Source organism: Crocodylus porosus, unplaced genomic scaffold (genome assembly GCF_001723895.1).
Source record: "Crocodylus porosus isolate Cpor-Errol unplaced genomic scaffold, CroPor_comp1, whole genome shotgun sequence".
Classification (NCBI taxonomy): domain Eukaryota; kingdom Metazoa; phylum Chordata; order Crocodylia; family Crocodylidae; genus Crocodylus; species Crocodylus porosus.
Window position 1 is genome coordinate 36,854,104 of NW_017728943.1, and position 18,018 is coordinate 36,872,121.

Here is an 18,018-nt window from a genome sequence, read left to right on the forward strand (position 1 = left end):
TTGTCATGCACATAAAATAAATCAAGGAAATCAATTGCCAAGACTAATGAGGTATATAAAAATGACTAGGAAAGTAAGGGCAATTTTCTGTCACTGACACAAAAAGTTGCCAAGGTTGGCAACAATGCTAGAAGCAATTTCACCATGTATCCAAAATCTGTGCATAGTTTCTGTCATTAGAGATTTGGTGCTATTCTGACACCAAGGGCTATCGGCTCTAATATGCTGCAGCGAAGAGGCTGGCGGCTACAGTAACCATAGAGTATGCTGTCCGAACCTTAATGATAACTTTCATCACTGCATATTGTCACCATAGCAATGAAGCTAGATGTGGGCAAATGACAAGGTTCTGTCATCACTCAGCTCCATATTACACAGCCTAGGCCTGACAGCCTTCAGGACTATTCTCTCTCATCCATCCTGAATACGCAAATAGATTCTCAACAGGCCCAAAAGTAATAATCTGTCCTTCTGCAATGTCATCATTTTACAGGAGCTACCAGTAGTGGTGTGCAGTTCTTTGGCCCAGTAAAAATTCTTTGTTTCATTCCTGATCGAATTCTCACATTTTTAGAAAATGGGAGTGGAAACTGGGGACAGGGAAAAAAACAAAACAAACCAAATCAAATCATATTATCTATGGAAGATACTAAAAAAATGGGAAATTGAAAATTGATAAATACAGGAAAAGTTTTATTAAAATGAAGGAATATTTCGATTTTGCATCCATGCCTGGCAGAAACATATCTGTACATTTTCTTTTGAGGAAAAGCATATGCACGCAACATTACTGATGGTCTAAAACCCTATTTAATGGATGCATCCACACATTGCCCTATGGCGACATTGTTATTGTGCTGTACTTCCAAAAAGAAATACTAAAGTACAGTACAGTAAGAGCCCGTACTGCATCGTGCACGCAGCACACAGTTAGTTTTAGCTGCTACTTCACCATAGCAGTACACTAAAATGACGGAGGGTGCCACTACAGTGAAGTAACTGCCAGTCACATGTAGACTCATTGATCGCTATGACAATGTAGCACATTGTACAGAGATGTAGCGTGTCGCTATGGCGACATAGGGTGGTGTGTAGATGCACCCAACATGTATCTTATATGGGCTCATAAATATTTATGCACTGTTACTTTCACATATAGAAATTTGGGATAAATTCAGGATAACTGGTATGGTCCATGAGTTTGTCACATCCTTTCTGCCCTTTTGTGGGCACTGAATGAGCAAGTACATAAATCTACCCTATTTTTACACAATTCCTCCAAGGGACCACTTAAGTAGGGCTATTCACGTTGCCATACCTCAGGAAGTAACCAATGTCTTGGATGTCAATGCTTCCCCTTTTAGAAGTATTCTAACCTCGTTGGCCTATCAAAGCATCTCAGTTCTCACTCACAGAACAACTCTAAAGAATCTTGAATAAGAAAGGTGAGCAAGATTTAACTTGGTGATTACTTGCTTAGCCCTTCTTTAGCTGTACATTCACTGTAGCGATATCTCACTTTTTGCTTATTCAAACAGAAGAATCTGATTCAATGTCCAGTCCATGAACTGCACAAACTGTTTGAGTATTTGAAAAGCCATAGTGAAATGATACTTAATTGCAACTCACTTCAGTGCAACATTTATCAGTTAACACATTCCCTGCCTAATTATGTACTATTTAACACAGTCACCATATCACTGCACTATGCAACACACTTGACTCAACTACAGCTTAGCGAGACAATTCACTACATGAGCATTTTAAAACTGATTTAGATTTACTGTACCATAGGAACAGCTAAGCAACTAATCTTCCAGGACAAATGTAACACATAAGAGCAACTAAACTGAAACATATAAATTCCACATATACTTAAAAATATTATTGTCTGTAATTTAATATAACAATATTTCTAGGCCTATAACCTTGCACGCAAGGCAATTTCCCAAGCATTAATACTTAAATGGGTCATATGCACCACATCTGTCATTCTGTCCTGAAGTCTATGAGGCACAACCAAGACTCTGCAAGCCTATTGATTTTTCTAGCATTTGCTTTAATTTACTTAACCATTGAGAAATCCATCAGTACATAAAGGGCAACTGTCCATTACTGCCTCATTTGCAGACATTCTTTCCCCTCATTTTTTGGTAAATATTTCCCCTTAAATCGCTGTGTGTTTACAGTGTAAAAATGAATCAGGAAAGTGCTCACACCTGTTTCTGTTCAGTAACTGCTGCACTGAGGTATATGTAATGTGCTTAAAGATAGAATAAATATCTAGACATTATTACATCTGTGTGCAAGGGGTGGTAAATTAGATCCTAATTACATTAACAGGGATTCTGCCTCCCAGCTTAAATTTTACATGAGCACTCTGTAAAAATCCAAAAGCTCTGCTGTGGTTTCTTTACGAGCTGGTGATTACAGCTACTTCCTATGCGGTCACTAAATATTCTGTTTACAAATAAATGAAGAAGCTTTGAGCCAACTTGCCAGGGTAATAATCCGTTTTTTTCCCCCAGCAAACCTTCACCACATAAGCATGGCAACAATCAGAAGCCCTGGCTTCATCTAATTACTCTATCACATAATTTCACAAATTGCCTTTTCACTGGGGAGCCAAGTGCAAAGCATGCTCACAGTGGGATTTCAGGCAGCAGCTTTCATTTACTACTCATTTCTTGTTAAATTAAACACAAAAACACCAGTTGTGTGAAAGAAGTCAAAAAAGAATGCTTGCAAATGAGCCAGACAAGTGTATCTTATATTTATACCAGTCTCACAAAATAGCTCATTGGCAAGCTGTATTTTTAATGGTACCATTACAGCCTTTAACCCTTTTCAAGTCTCTGTGCATTCTCTCCAGCAAGCAGTAGGCACTTCTGAAAAATCAGGAGCACAGAACAAAAAGCAGCCTCATAATCTATTCAAACATGTCATTTAAACCAATATCAACAATGTAAAATTGCATCGGTTGGCGCATGAGTCTCACTGGCCAATATCACAATGTTTTGTTAATAACCTTGAGAGATTAGAATCATACAAATCCCTCTCCCCTCCACCCCCATAACTCTGCACAGCAATTAATAAAGTTTAAATATCAGTCATCTGTAACAGATGACTGTCTGGGGTGGCATTGTTAGGGCCAAATCATCTCCTAATTTACACTCCAGGTAACACCACCAAATGCAAGGGTGTTTTTCACAGGGCATAACTCAGTGTAGAATTTGACTTCCAGATGCTGGGCACCAGTGTACTATATCTAGTTTTTTGCAAATGGGAACAGGTCTGAAAATAAATCTCATTAACTGATGAATAATACTTCAGGGTAAGTACAAACAGTTTCTCCTTCACAGAGGGCCCCATTCTACAGGGTGCTGATGGACCCAAAGAGCTACTCTGGACCAAGAAAATTAGGTCCTTATTAAGTTTCTGAATGCTAACAAGACAGGTTTCTAGTTTAAGAACAAGGATCACACATTATTTTGAAAATAATTGCAGAGGGTATAACATTGCTAGTGGAAATGAACTAGAGGTTACATTACAATCAGGAAGACATTTTTATATCAACAAGTACAAAACTAAAACACAATCATTTGTAATTAAAGCTGTTCCTTTTGTAGCACCAGAGCCAGTAGGTCAGGTACCATTTTACATCACAAACCAGCCCTTTATGCATGTAGATTTGCCAGCATTATCTGCACAGGGAGAAGAAAACATTAGCAGCAGCTGTCTGTGTGCTTCTACATTGAAAATTCTATTCATACAGACAGGTGGAGTAATTTAAAAGCCAATGTGGTGCAATTTTGATGTGACTAATGCCACTGCTTACTAAAATGCCACCATTACTACTGTTTATGAAAACATTACCAAAATTGCATTTTATTCAGAAGAATCTTACGATTCTTGTTATTAACAGCATCACAATGATCCTGCCCCAAAGCTGCAGTTAACAGCCCTCCTGGGCTCACAACCTGCTGCACTAAAGAAACTACAGTTGGATTCCAGCTTAGTGAACAACTGTAGCTGTATAGTTAGTTCCCTCAAATTTTGTAAAGCAAATTACAAACATAGCTCTCTGGCTAGGTTTCCATATGCAACGAAGAGAAAACTCTACCAAGGGTGTCTGATATATAAATACTAGAAAGGTCACTCACAACCTTTCAAGGGGCACATTAGAACCTCAGGGAGCAGGGCCTGGTGTAAAGGAACCCAACTGTAAAATCAAGCTTTTTCCTCTTTTCCACAATTGTCCCAGGGTGCCAAAGTCAGAATCCTCTCTGAGCCCAAGGCAAGTGAGCAACTAAAATTCTGTCAATGGGTCTGCTAATCACTGATCTAAAATCAGGATACATTTGCATTCCAGTGGGACCACAGATATCACCTAGGGATCCCAAAGGGCCAGCAGATTCTGGTTGATAAGTGCTGTAAGGCTCCAAAGCTGTTCCCTGGGTGCATCTACACATGCACTTTACTGCAGAATTGACTAATTAGCTCCACGGTAAAGCATCACCATCTACACATGCACAGTATTTGAGCATAGTAAATTAATTAACTCTGCCATAAGATAGTAATGTCAGAGACAGTACAAACTTATAGCAGAGTCATTTACTGCGCTAAAATGCACATGTGGACACTGACCAAAACAGCAGCACTTTGAGTCCAGGTAAAGCAGGCCCAGGCTGGCAAGGCCTGGGAGGTCAACCACATGGCTCTGCAGTTTCAACACTCTCATGCCCTTGACACCACCACCTGGAGCCTGGGACTAATTCCCAAAGCCTGCTGCCAGCCAGGGCTGCTCTGTCCCAGCTCAAACTGCTGCTGTCTCATGTGCACATGTAGATGCTGAGCCTGGGAGCAGTGTACCCTGGTGCAAACTGCTCTGGAGTTTACCACATTGCCTTAATTTTATGTGTAGATGTAAGACCTGTGTGAATTATTCCATTTTATCAAAGGTGACTTGACTGTGTTATGTACCTCAGGACCCCCTTGACATCTAAAGGCACCTCTTCTTATCAGTTCTTTCCTCTTTCTCTCTACTTCTAAAAAACTGTTTCCCATTTTATCACTGTGAGCCTCATACATTTTTTATCCTATGTTAGGAGGTATGCTAGAACCTCCCAATTGTGTTATTTGCATCCTTTGAAAAAGAGGGTTTTTTTAAAAAAAAAAAACAAGAATAGTTTTAGTATTCTGATATTGTACATATGTACCAAAAGATGGTTTGTCAGTAACAAGGAAAGGAGAAGTAATGCAGTATCTTCAATGTGAGGTGTTCTTTTTGGAAGAAGTTTCCAGTTCATGAAACAAACTTGGCAGTTATAAGTCTTCTGCAACCCACCTATCTGAAGATGGTAGAATACCTCTGATGTACAAAGAATCCTCTATGAAATTATGATAGTCCCAAGTGAGGAAGTGATGTAGTGTCTTACACTCCCTTCTACTTACTTACTTTCTCTCTAGTTACATAGGAAGAACCCTAAATCAGAGTAATTTATATGGGGAGAAAATGAAATATTTAAAAATAAGACCCAGTCAAACATTTTTTGTTGAAACTGTTGTGATGGAAATTGATTTAATGAAAACCTAGGTTTTCAACTAAACAGAATGGCAAATTTGGTAGAATGTTTCCAAACCACAAGTGACCCGAGGCAATGCAAATTGAAATAAAGATAAGGCTGGGATGTGAGTGATGACATCTTAGTGTTTTAATCTCAAACTTATGATGTTTGCCATGACAAACTTTTAGACAATAAACCTGAAAACCTACTATCTATGAAACTAAAATGGGGGGAAAGGGGGCAGACAGGGTTCAATAAGAAGTTAAATTTTCTGCACAAATAAAAAAATTCTGGCCAACTCCAGTGAAAAATAGCAAGTAAAACAAGATGTGAGCTACTTTACCTTGTATTCTAAAGAACTGGCAGTAAGTGTGGATTACACTAATTTAAGACTTCTTTATACATATGTACAGCTTATGTAATTAGGGCTAGAGATCAAGGGATTCCCTAGTGTACACAACTTATATATCACATCTGAATCTACAGTTTATCTTTCATTGCAAACTAACGCATCTCAAGAGATACCCTTCTGCCTCTTGCATTGCAGCACATTTTGGCATTGTACCTGACCTGATTAAGCCTCTTACTAGCTTATTCTGGTGCTTCAAGAGATTCCTTAAAAAGTGACTGCCAGTTATGTAGCCAAGAGAGTCAGGCTTAAAAATTACGCTAATATGTTTTAATGTCTGAAGATCGATATAGTTACCTTCAAGAATTCTCTGTTGTAGCAGCTGTATTAGAATATGAACCAAGAAAAAAGGACTACTGAATAATTCTGAATAATACTGGAAAATTTAGCCAATTAATTTGCCTTATTTTCTCATTTCATTAATTTCTGGCTAAGATACTAAAATTTTCTTTAGTTTATTTGTTATTTAACATTAATTGCCAAACTATTTCTCTGAACTATTCTGAAATTCAAATTCTTTTATTTTTATGGTGATTTTAATACAGGTAATACAGTTACTACAAGACAAAAATGGGGAAAATATGCAACAAAATAAGATAGGTTTTCATGGAGATGGATGTCTCAGTCCAAAACCTATTCAACTTCTGGTTTCAACCAAAATGTTTTCACAGGTCATCATTATTTCTGAAACCTATGAGAAACTAAAGACAGAGGTTATTTGTCACATAGTTTGTGGTTGTAAAAATATCCTAACAGCCTGTTAAAATCAATAGGGTATAAGGCAAAAGGCATTTATTTTCAGGGAGAGAAGTGACCAATTATAGAATCCATTTTTCATACCAATTAATTAAACTCCTGGATTTCTCATCTGTGATCCAGCACGCATGATCTGTAGTATGTTTTCCTCTGTACAGGCAACTTAGTTGAATTCACATATAACAACCATCTGTAGGGCACTGTTTCTCAGAACTGTAGAATCATGATTGAATCTAAGATCTTTTGTCCGGAGTATGAGATTTTTGTCCAGATGGGACACAGTCCACAGCATTCATAGAAACTGTTAACTTGAAATAATGACAGCAAGCAGACATCAACAGCTAGACTGCAAAAAATGTAATACCTTCGGAATATAGCTAAGCCCAGGTCAACAGCAACATATATGTAGAAAATTTTTAAAAGTTTGGCTTTTTCCTTATTTTTTTCTCGAATATCCCTCACCAAATTATGTAGCTGATACAGCACCAAGAAGTTAATTTTGCATTAAGCTATTAGAATTATGGTCTTGTCTCTGCTGGATCTTTCAGTTCAGTTTCAGTCCTTTGTGACATATCAGATTGATTGATCCTCAGGATAATTTCATTCATTAAGGCTAAAATTGCCATTGTCATCCTATGAAGGAATACGGGGTCTCAGGTGTTTCCCTTTCAAGTTAAAAATATCTGTGAATCCTGGACACCTGGCACTATGAAGACTTGCATACTTGAAAGTTGGACTTTCTTTGCACTGTCTACAGTGAAGTTAAATAAAAGGGGAGACTTTTATATATAGGGTAAAAGTAAAAGACTTTGAAGGTAATATACTGAAATATAACTCATATTACACTATCAAGCATCAGACAATTCATGGAATGTTAGAGTTCACATGATATTTTATACACAAGCTATGTGTGCATACATGCACATACATGCACACATATATAGCTTGTGTATAAAATACACATACATATACGTAAAATATATTGCATTTAACCATTGTGGTAAATAATTTATCAGTATTAATACGCTGAAAAAGAAACACGTCCTCCTTAACTGGTCTAATTCTGATTATAAAGTGAATCTTTCAATAATCCAAAAAAAAGATCTGCTTCTACATTTGTTGCTAAGAAAATTATTTCTAAAAAGATGTTTATATTTATATTTGCTACTTATTATAACTGTGCCGTGTTATCAGTTAAGATGCAAATCTCAGACATAACAATGGCAAAAAACATTTTTTTAGTAGACAGAGTCCAGGACACTACATATGTGCCTACTCTCCCATTTTAGCAAAATTTAAACTCTTCAGGAAACTTTTTAAAATGAAGTTAAAAATAATTAATTATGGGATTTACACTGAGAAAATCCTTGGGCCATCATTTTTTAAAATCATGGTAATTTGCTTTTTAAAAGGTGTTTGAAATCCTAGAATTTACCTCTTGGCACCATTAAAAAATTGTAGTTTATAATCCCCTAATGCGCTTAAACAAAGCCTTCAATAGTTTAAATTGTTATTAAACATCTTTTGGGATTATAATTTTATGGGGTTTTTTTCCTGATTAGATGATAAACATGCAGATCATCAAATACTCATCATATAACCAAACCAATTACATTGTGTAATCCCCAAAATGAGGCTTTCATTTCCAGCTTTTTAAATTATCCTTGCTTTAAAGAGTACAGTGTCTTCACAACAAGATTAAAAGTATGCACAAAACATTTTTAACTTCTAAATTGGAAGAATGGATTGTTGGGATGAACAAATGAAGGGGCTTGAAGTAGAAATTACACCTGCCTTGGTCAAAATTGAACTCTTTTTGTTTTGGGGTTGGAACCGTCTTATTTTTTTCAGGACAGTTCCTCATTCCGCAACCTTCACTTGCAGCCAGGCCATCTGATTCATGAGGAGTTCTGCTTAAAACTGATGGCATAATATAGTTCCAAAAATAAAATCTGGGGTATATAACATTTTGCTATGTCTTACAGAATCATGCATGAGGCTTGATGCAACTTTCTAACTTTGAACCATGGCAAACATCATAAATTTCAGATAAAAAAACTCAGATGTCATTAGGTGACATCACTCAAATCCCAGTCTTATCTTTGAGTTTGCACTGCCTAAGGTCACTTGTGGTTTGGATACATTCTGCCAAATTTGGCACCCCATTAGTTTTTATGCACTTTTTTTGGAGCTCAGATTTACAGTATTTTCCTAATAGTGGATTTCACACACAACACAATTTACATGAGATAATTTAACACACTTCTTCAGGTAAATTACAGCAAGATTCACAGGTAAGCTTAGCTCAAGTAATAGGAAAATCAGCCAGCTACCCCAAGGGGGAATTTTAATAAAAGTAAACACGGAAGTCAGAATAGCAGTTGCTAAAAATAAAATTATTTAGTCTTAAACTGTCAGCGTGGTCACTATTTTTAATAGTTTTAGCTACTTGTGTTCCAATTTTTCTTTATTCTAAAAAAAATAGACAATCTGGATTAATTTATCCCCTTGAGTGTTCCTGAATTCATAGCCTACATCCAGAGAAGACAGCACTTGCATGGCCTTTGGACATACATCAACTCAGTCCTGCTGCATCACTAAAATTAATGGGGATTTGCTGAATGACACTGCTGGAGGAGTGCTATGTGAACATGGAATCCAAGGAGTTAAGGCCTTGATTTGGAATTTTCTTCAACAAAGAAAGTTTACTTCTAAAAGCAAAATGACAAGTAAAGGGCAAACCTTAGGAAATGTGGTCCCAGACTATACACAGAGGAAGCCTCAGCATATTTTTAAATATAATAAGAGCAAAGAAGAAATTAAACCAACTTCTAAACTTTTTTAAAATCATAGTTGTACATTTATTTCAAATCATTCTGACCATTAATCATTAATATGACAGACACATCAATTACTGTCTGTTTTGCTTAATTCTGTGCCATTCATATGTATTAATATTATATTTGTAAGCAAGTTTTTATCTTTTAAAAGATTTTTTCAGAAAACAGCCCAATTAGGAACTGCCAACAGCCAACTGGAATGCTGGATATTTCTATGTGTGTGTTATTACTAATATAACAGTAGTTAGGCTTATATAGTGCTGTTCTTCTCTAAGGGTAGCTCACTTATTTATCCCCTCCATTTTTCAGATGGAGAAACTAAGGCATGGCCATGGAATGATGTTGCTACAAGTTACCAGGGCTGAGGACAGAACTCAGATCTAACTCCTGTTTCAAGTGTTCCATACACTGAGCACCGATACTGCCAGCCTAGCTGTGTTTCCCCCTTTTGTTTTTATTCAAAACAATTGTTCTAGTGCATTTTAATGACATCACATCACTAATATTGCCACTATGAAAAATCACTCTTATCGTGAAAATTCAGACTCCACAGTTTCTTCTGCCTATTCCTCCCTGTAGTTTGTGTGGGAATGCAGAGGTGTTTAAAAAAAATCTTACTATGCATGGAGGCTTGGTGAGTCAGTTCTCCATCACCACTAGAGCAGGCTTAACTCTGGATTAGGCAGCTGTCCTTCCCTGTGCAATCCTGGTTGGTTGTTCACCTTCCATTTAGGCATCCCACCTTTCATTAGGTGCTAGATTCCTGGAGACAAATGCAGAAGGATGTTCTCTAGTATCTGTCCCTTTATCCTGTTTGACCTGTACTGGATGTTGCATGCACAGTCTCTTCCAAGTCAGCATCAGGCCTAAGAATTCATCAGGTTGCTTGTTCATCTTTCATAATTCTGATCTTTCTCCCCTAGGAGTTTTTCCAGGCACAACAACAAAAATGAGTCTCCTCTCCCATAAAGAGAGTGCCTGGCCCTATTTTGCACTTAAGTGATCCTGCAGATGGTTGTTAAGACTTGTACTGTTTCCATGCACTGAACATCAAACCTAGACTCTGATGGAACAGTCTTGAGAGTCATGCCTTTACAGATCTGTGAAGTAATCATTTTCCTTTAATTGCCAGCTTATTTTGAAGGATCCATGTTGGTGGTCTGCTCAGTTTTCTTACATGATTTCCAAGAAGTTCAGTTCCTTTCTTAGACAGTCTATAAACAGTGATTCAAGAGTTACAGGAAATTGGATGACTTTGTGTTGATAGCCAGGACTCTGGTAACTGCAGATGTCTTGTGATATTTCAGGTATGGGTCAGGCTTCGCTTAAATGAAAAAAGAAGAATCTACCTCACTAACATTCTGTAGTGATGAATTAGATTCAGTTTGTCTCTTTATCCTGGTTTCAAACTGATTGGGTAAGTAGCCCAAAGATGTGTACAACGTGCTAGCCAAAAGAAACTGCTTTCCCCTGAGAAACATTTGAACTTGTCTTGGGTTCTCATTCCAGCTCATTTCTGTCAGTGTTAATTGTTAAGAAATAACTCGATTTCCTCCAGCTATCCAGGGAAACAGAGAGGTTTGCAGGTCTGAAATCTTTACTTTGGTATTCTTAAAACAGGATTTTTTCATGGGATGGGGAATGAATGGACATCGTCTTCTAGTTTGCAAGTAAAGTCCAAAGCATTGGGGAGGCCATAGCCCTGGTGTTCCTATTTATAGAGAATGCTGAACCAAGTGATGATCAGATACCCAGAAGCCTTTTAAGCTGGGCTCGAATATGATGCTCCAATTTTTTTTCTTAGAAATGCATCAGTAATCATGCTCCTTTTTGGTGGAATAAACAATCGCTCTTGAATATTGCTAATCCCACTTGACAGTTCCCCTACAATTATAACTTGTGGGCACTTTTGTTTCTTTGTTGAGGGGGTCCAGAGGAGGGCCAGTTGTATGGGTTTACAGGATAAGCCCTATGAAGAGAGACTGAAGGACCTGGACCTCTTCAGCCTCCGCAAGAGAACGCTGAGAGGTGATCTTGTGGCCGCCTACAAACTCAAAGGGTCGGAGATGCTCTGTTCACAAGGGCGTCTCTTGGGGTAACAAGGAACAATAGTCACAAACTGACAGAGAGCAGATTTAGGCTAGATATCAGGGAAAACTTATTTATGGGTGGCCAAAATTTGGAAATGGCTTCCAAGGAAGGTGGTGCTCTCCCCTACTTTGAGGGTCCTTTAAGAGAAGGCTGGATAGGTATTTGGCTGGGGTCATCCGACCCCAGCACTCTTTCCTGCCTAGGCAGAGGGTTGAACTCAATGACCAGTTGAGGTCCCTATGAAACTATGAATTTGTCCAAAGAATTACATTCCTAGTTTGCTGTTGGATGTACCTGAGATTAGCGAGGGCAATGACTATCTCCTTTCAAAAAAGAGGGTATCCAGACTGGTGGAAAAAGCCTACCCATATCTGGAAGAGTTACTGGACTGGATTATCTGGTTTTCTAGTGTCCAGGATGCAATGAGGCCTGTGAGATGCAGTTTTCTACAGCCATAGCCCAGGCAGAGCTGACTCTTTCCATAGCATCAACACACTTCACTGTCGTCTTTCTGCAGGCCTATAGTCAGTCATCCATTTCAGTGCAGGTGTTCTCTGGGGCTCTTGCTTTTGAAAGAAAAGAACAGAACCCTGGCTTCCCATGATAGAAAAACCACAGCCTTATCATGTAATAACAAGTTACAGAAATTTGTATTCAAGCTCCTCTTAGATATAACAGGTGCTTGAAAGAGCCTAAAACATCTAATTTTCTCAGCAATGCTTCCCAGGGCTTTTCCTATTGGAAAGGAGTCTCTTGTCCCACCTTAAGATGACTTGATTTGGTTGTAATAACATGCAGTCTCAGGAACAAGACAGCTTGAGCTGGGGGTATTCATACTAGGTGTGTGTATTTGTCATACTTTGTTGTGAGTGAACTGTTTTCTGCTCTAACTGCAGGGTTGCCAGAGTGCATCTCCCAACTGGGAATGCAAATTGGTTCCACAACATCAGCCAACTGGCACAGAGACGTCAGGCTGGTATGAGGATCAGAATGCCACTGGACTTATGGGCCAGGATAGAGTGTCTCCAATGGCATGGCATTTGTGGAATGTTTTGGAATCAAATGCTCCCAAACTAGTATAACACACAACAGTACTATGGGTTTGGGGAGAAGACAGCCTTGTAATGGGGGTCCAGCATTTACCTGGCAGAGCGATAGCTACCTCAGCTTCCTGAAGTAGTGGCACCCTGGTTTTACTCTGGTCTTGTGGAGACACGGAAGGCATGGCACCAAAAAACCTCCTTGCACAAAATACGGCAAAGGTAGGGAGCAACTGGCAGGTGTCTAAGGACCCATCTAGGCAGGGAAGGGAGTCAGTAGTCTGCAGGAAGATATGTTTATTTCAAGGTGGAGCAGGAAGGGCAGGATTCTCTCTCTGATACCAGTGCTGACAGCCTTGTCAGCTACTGGTTGCTCTCAGAGCGAGGGAAATAGGGATGATTTGCATACCCATTTCTCTGGTGTTGGCATCGGGCTCCTTGTCTGATCCCCATCTCAATTAGAGTCAAGGAAGTGGATCACTGATGCACTTGGAGAACAGAAATGTGGGACAGACTTTGGGACCATGCAAACATTTCTTATTTGTGTCTCATGGTTCCATCATGGACAGGGGCAGTTGGAATATATTCGTCTGTGGGATGAAATCCTAAATTAATGAGCACAGGATGATGCTTCACCACATAATACTCATAGGCTGGACAAAAAGAAGGCTGGTATTAGGAACATTTCATCGATCAGTAACAAGAGCTCGCTCAGATACAGTGTTCTTAATGAAAATAGCAGCCTAAAGCTCAACCCAGCACACCTTTCTGGAGCTTTAATTTCTAATCACATACAAATACAGGTACCTGAGACAACAGAAATAAGTGTACATATTTTTCCTTGTGTTAAATACAGCAATAATTTATACTCACAATCTAAGACAAATAAGTTTTCCTCCATTTAAGTAGATACATTCAAACCTTTCTCTGATACATATTCTGTGATCTCTAGCAAAATTTTTCTTCCTGTTTATTTTTTGAATTTCTCCAGAACACAGAAAAATGGGCAAAAGGGTACACACTGCAACATAATAACAGCACCTGCCATGAAAACCAAAAGGAGCTGCAGCCATGTGAACAAGGGCAGGATTGGTCTCTAACATGATTAAGATTTGATTAATCACACTTGGAGAAGAGCTCCTCCCAGCAACTGCAGTCAAAACCAAAACACTAAAAAGCAACACAAAATATATAAACATACTATTAAAGCTTTTTCTCTGGGCATCTAGCAAACAATGAATGCAATGACTGCAATTGCTACCATCAGAAATACTTCAAGCTTCCTGACAGTAGCATATTAAAACCTTTTTATTTTCTACTAGCAAAGCTATCATAATTTTTCCATGTTCATATCACATATGTGATCTAGAATGCACTTACTGTGAGATGCTGGAACAGCCATGCCCTCATGATATTTGTGGCTACTTTGGGAAAGATGCCACGCTTTTTATGTCGCTTTTTGTCCTTATCTGGATCATCATCATCACCTGTGCTGGGGGAAGCTACACTGTTGTCCAAGCCGTCACCTGTAAATATAGTGAATCAAATTTTGACTTATGCTATCTTTAGATACTTCGGCCAAAGCCTGACGTTGGGTATAAACGGCATGAATATTGAAATGTGATAGAAATTCTTTAACATCATAATTCACCGGAGCAGGGGTGGGGGAGGGGTTGAATAATTATCTCAGCCCAGTTCTGGTTTTATTCTGGAGAGTTACAGGAGTGACATAGCCACTTCCCTAATTTGATGCAGGATTTTTGCAAGTACCCCACATGCCAGGGTGCAGAAGTGGTCTCTTCATGACATGTTATTTTACAGAAATAACTTCCACGTGTTTATAGATCAGGAAAATGGTGTTTGACCAAACTGTGGTTTGCAATATGGTGATTCTGTCAGATCACCTTAATATGTGGAATAAGTGGTGTCATGTGCTACTCAGTGATGCACAGCTCAAATGAGAAGAGACACTTTGGAAGCAACCCTCTTGCACCCCTGCATCCTTTACTCAAGTTCAAAGAGACATTGGTGAGACTCCGACTCTGTTAAAGAGGAAATTTCAAAAGAAGTCTAAAGGCATAAGATGCTCAACTCACATTGACTTTCAATGGAATTTGGGCACCCATGCCCCTCAGGTACAGTTCAAAATCCCAGCCTAAGAAAATTCACACTGGGGTAACTGGATACCACATTGATGTAACTATCAAAATCAGTTGTGGTAACATGTGAGCCCTGTCTTATGCTGGTTTACCATGACTACCATAGGCATTTGCACTAGTACAACAAAGCACTGGGAATTTCTTTAAAAGTTGAGAGGGCCTTAGACAGCTCATCAGATTAACAACTTAGCAACAGGAGTATTAAACCAGGTAGCAGCCACTTTTGTCCATGATGAACCAGGGGTCTAGTATTCAAAGAAAAGCAAAGGTTGCAGTGTATGGTCAAACTGTGTAATATTTTTCATTTAAACCCTGAAATTAGCTTATAAACAAAACTATATAGCAATTTATTCCTTTCATCCTCTACATATGGCTAGAATGGTAATAGAGTTGTGATGCAATTAAGCATGTGTTCTCCACACCCCTAGGCAAGAATGGTCAAGAAAGTCATCCAAACTGGGAAGAATCCAGAGTAACTCTTTTTTGTTAGGAGTAAAAAAGGAAGGGCTTTGGGCTGTCAGCATTATGATCTGTTATACAGAGTTAAATGCAAAGTGATTAGAAGTTTTATATTTTTAGTATTTTAGTGACCATGGCAAATTTGTAACTGTTCTTATGACTTGCACTGTGTACTTAATGAAAGGCTAGCCTTGAATATTCATATTTACAAACAGATATCTTTGACTAACGAATTCTGTGAAAGCCCAGTGTATAAAAAAGGCTTTTATACAGAGAAGCAATTCACCATATAAAATAATAATTCATAAAAGAAACATGAGCAAAGGAAACAACTCAAGAGCATTTACAATTTCCATGGGCTAATCCACTTTCTATCTGTGAGAGGCAAACATGGAAAAGAAAAATATTACATGTTCATTGATTAAAAATGAAAAGCTTCTAACCTAATGACACTGCCTTTCTCCACCTCCCTCTGATTGTTTCACCCCTATTTTTAAAATACACTTTCTATCCATTTCAAAACCCCTTCAGAATAATTTAGTAGGCAATGCCTAGCGCCTGACTAGAGGAGTATTCATTGATAATTTATGGAAATATCTACTATAATCCAACGGAGATGACTTTTTTTCCAGCTTTGTGCATCAATAGATAATCAAGGCCTTAAAGCCGCCTTAGCTTCCCATTACCTCAGGCAAAAGAATTCCTGAAAGCATGCCTTCAGGGCACCTGAATTATATACTCCATTAGGAGAGGAAAAGCTTTCTGCATTCCATGTATAACACTCCCCAGAACCTTTCCTGTTTATTTCTGCTGTATGAAAGCAGAAGCATTAGGAACAGAATTTTTTAAGTGAAGACTTATGTAGATACAATGGAGAAACCTTTCAAGCGAGAGCCAGATCACCTCCTTCAATCCCTGGCAGTGACCTATCCCAAATAAAAGGTTTCTGTTACATCATTAGCTCAAGCCAAAAACAGCCTTGGCTTAATGCACAGTTTGTTCTTCCTACTGTTTTTAGGCAAATTCAGCTACTTTACTCCCATCTGGGAGGGAAATTACACTGCTGGATTGTAATCTAAGACAAGATTTTCATTGGAAGCAAATGCTTTCAATCCAGTGTAAATACTGGTGCATGTTCAGAAAAGCCTAAAACAATAAACTTGGGTCCTGTCCAACACAAGTTAGGGAAAGTGAAAGGAAGAAAGTGGATAATAAAGCAGCAGACTATTCTAAGTCCAAATACTTTGGTAGATTTTAATAAATTGTTTAACCTCTCCTACTTTTTTAAATTGAAAATCAATCCTGGAAGGACAAAACCACAGAGGAAAGTCTAAATAGTCAATTGTGTATTTTGGTATTTCCATTCACTCTGCAATTTGATATGTTCACCTCTGTGAGGTCTCCAGAGAATTTCTTTCCTTTTTTCCTATTTTTAAAGATCACTAAACAAACCTGAAGAACCACTGACCAGCCACATGGTAGCGGCTAGGAACCACATTTGTAAAATGTCAGCAGTGACTTCATTCCTGAAGTTGACTTCTCCTGCCGCCAAATGAAGGCAAACTGAAAAGGTGGAAATAATCATAAAAATGATGCTAGTCCATAAACAAGCTTACAGCCTCATTAGTATAGCAGTAGGCTCCACTGGGTGATTTATGCTCGTTTTGCTGATGCCATGAGGAAATGCCATAGGGCAACTTTAGCCAACTGCTAATGGTTTCTGACAGCTTCTTAGCAACTAGTGCAAGCAACGTTGTGGCGTTTGCTAGTGACAGAAACTGAAAATGTCATATTATCTGCCCATGTGTCACGAAGTCCGTGTGGCAATTAACTAGTAGGCCAGTGACTGAGAGGCCAGAGGCTCTTAGAAATGGCCTTTGGCAATTCAGGGGCAGAGTAGGCACACTGCTTGCATTCACGTTGCACATACGCAACATTCTAATGCAGAAATCTGGTTCATACTACCTCTGTCTCAGTCACTGATGAGCTTGGTCCACTCAAATCCTTTGTCTGTAGAGAAACTCCCAGTTGCTTTCTCTTTAGGCATGGCATGACATTATCAGAGGAATTTAAAGTAATCTGTCTTGATATGATTGTTTGAAATGGCACTTTAATTGGCAATACCTGATTCTCTATTTTTGAACACTGAATCCAAAGGTGCTAGCTGTTTTTCTGCTCTCTCACAAATTAGTCTAAAAGGATTTAAGATCACTGAAGCAGACTCATTGCCTGTCAAATTGCTAGGAGCAGAGGAACTCTGCACAGCAACTAGACACTATTTAAAAAACACCGAGCCTATAACAAGCATAAGGAGAGCTTTGGCTCCACATTTCAGTTTCTGAGCTATCAAAACCATGTACTATATGTCAAACTGTCAAACCTTTCAGCATGGCCATTTGCCCTTTCAAATAATATTTAAGAATTGTTTTTACAAAATTTTATAGGCCATGGTCTAGTGAAAGAGGCCAACCAACAAAGAAAGGAATTTGTACTACAATTCGTCCATGGACAATTTCTTGTGAGACCTGGGCCTGTCCCCATGGAGTAAGGCAGGTGACCTGTGGCAGCTCCCAGGCTGTCAGAGAGCTCAGATTTCAAACACACTCAACTCAAACGTCCCAGAGTTGCCTATTTAAGCACACCCAGGCATTTAGGCCGTGCTATCTTGTTCCTTTCAAGAAAGGATAAAGCAGCATT

The 18,018-nt window shown here is 38.6% G+C and overlaps 1 protein-coding gene across 2 annotated transcripts in view; it reads right to left on the reverse strand.

Moving 5' to 3' along the window:
• The window catches only part of MEIS1 (Meis homeobox 1), a 123,408-nt gene that overhangs the window by 45,308 nt on the left and 60,082 nt on the right, over positions 1-18,018 (reverse strand). For both annotated transcript variants that reach the window (XM_019549157.1, XM_019549159.1), the window contains exon 8: positions 14,084-14,229. In XM_019549157.1, the coding sequence (XP_019404702.1) occupies positions 14,084-14,229 (146 nt within the window). The remainder of the gene's footprint in view (positions 1-14,083; positions 14,230-18,018) is intronic.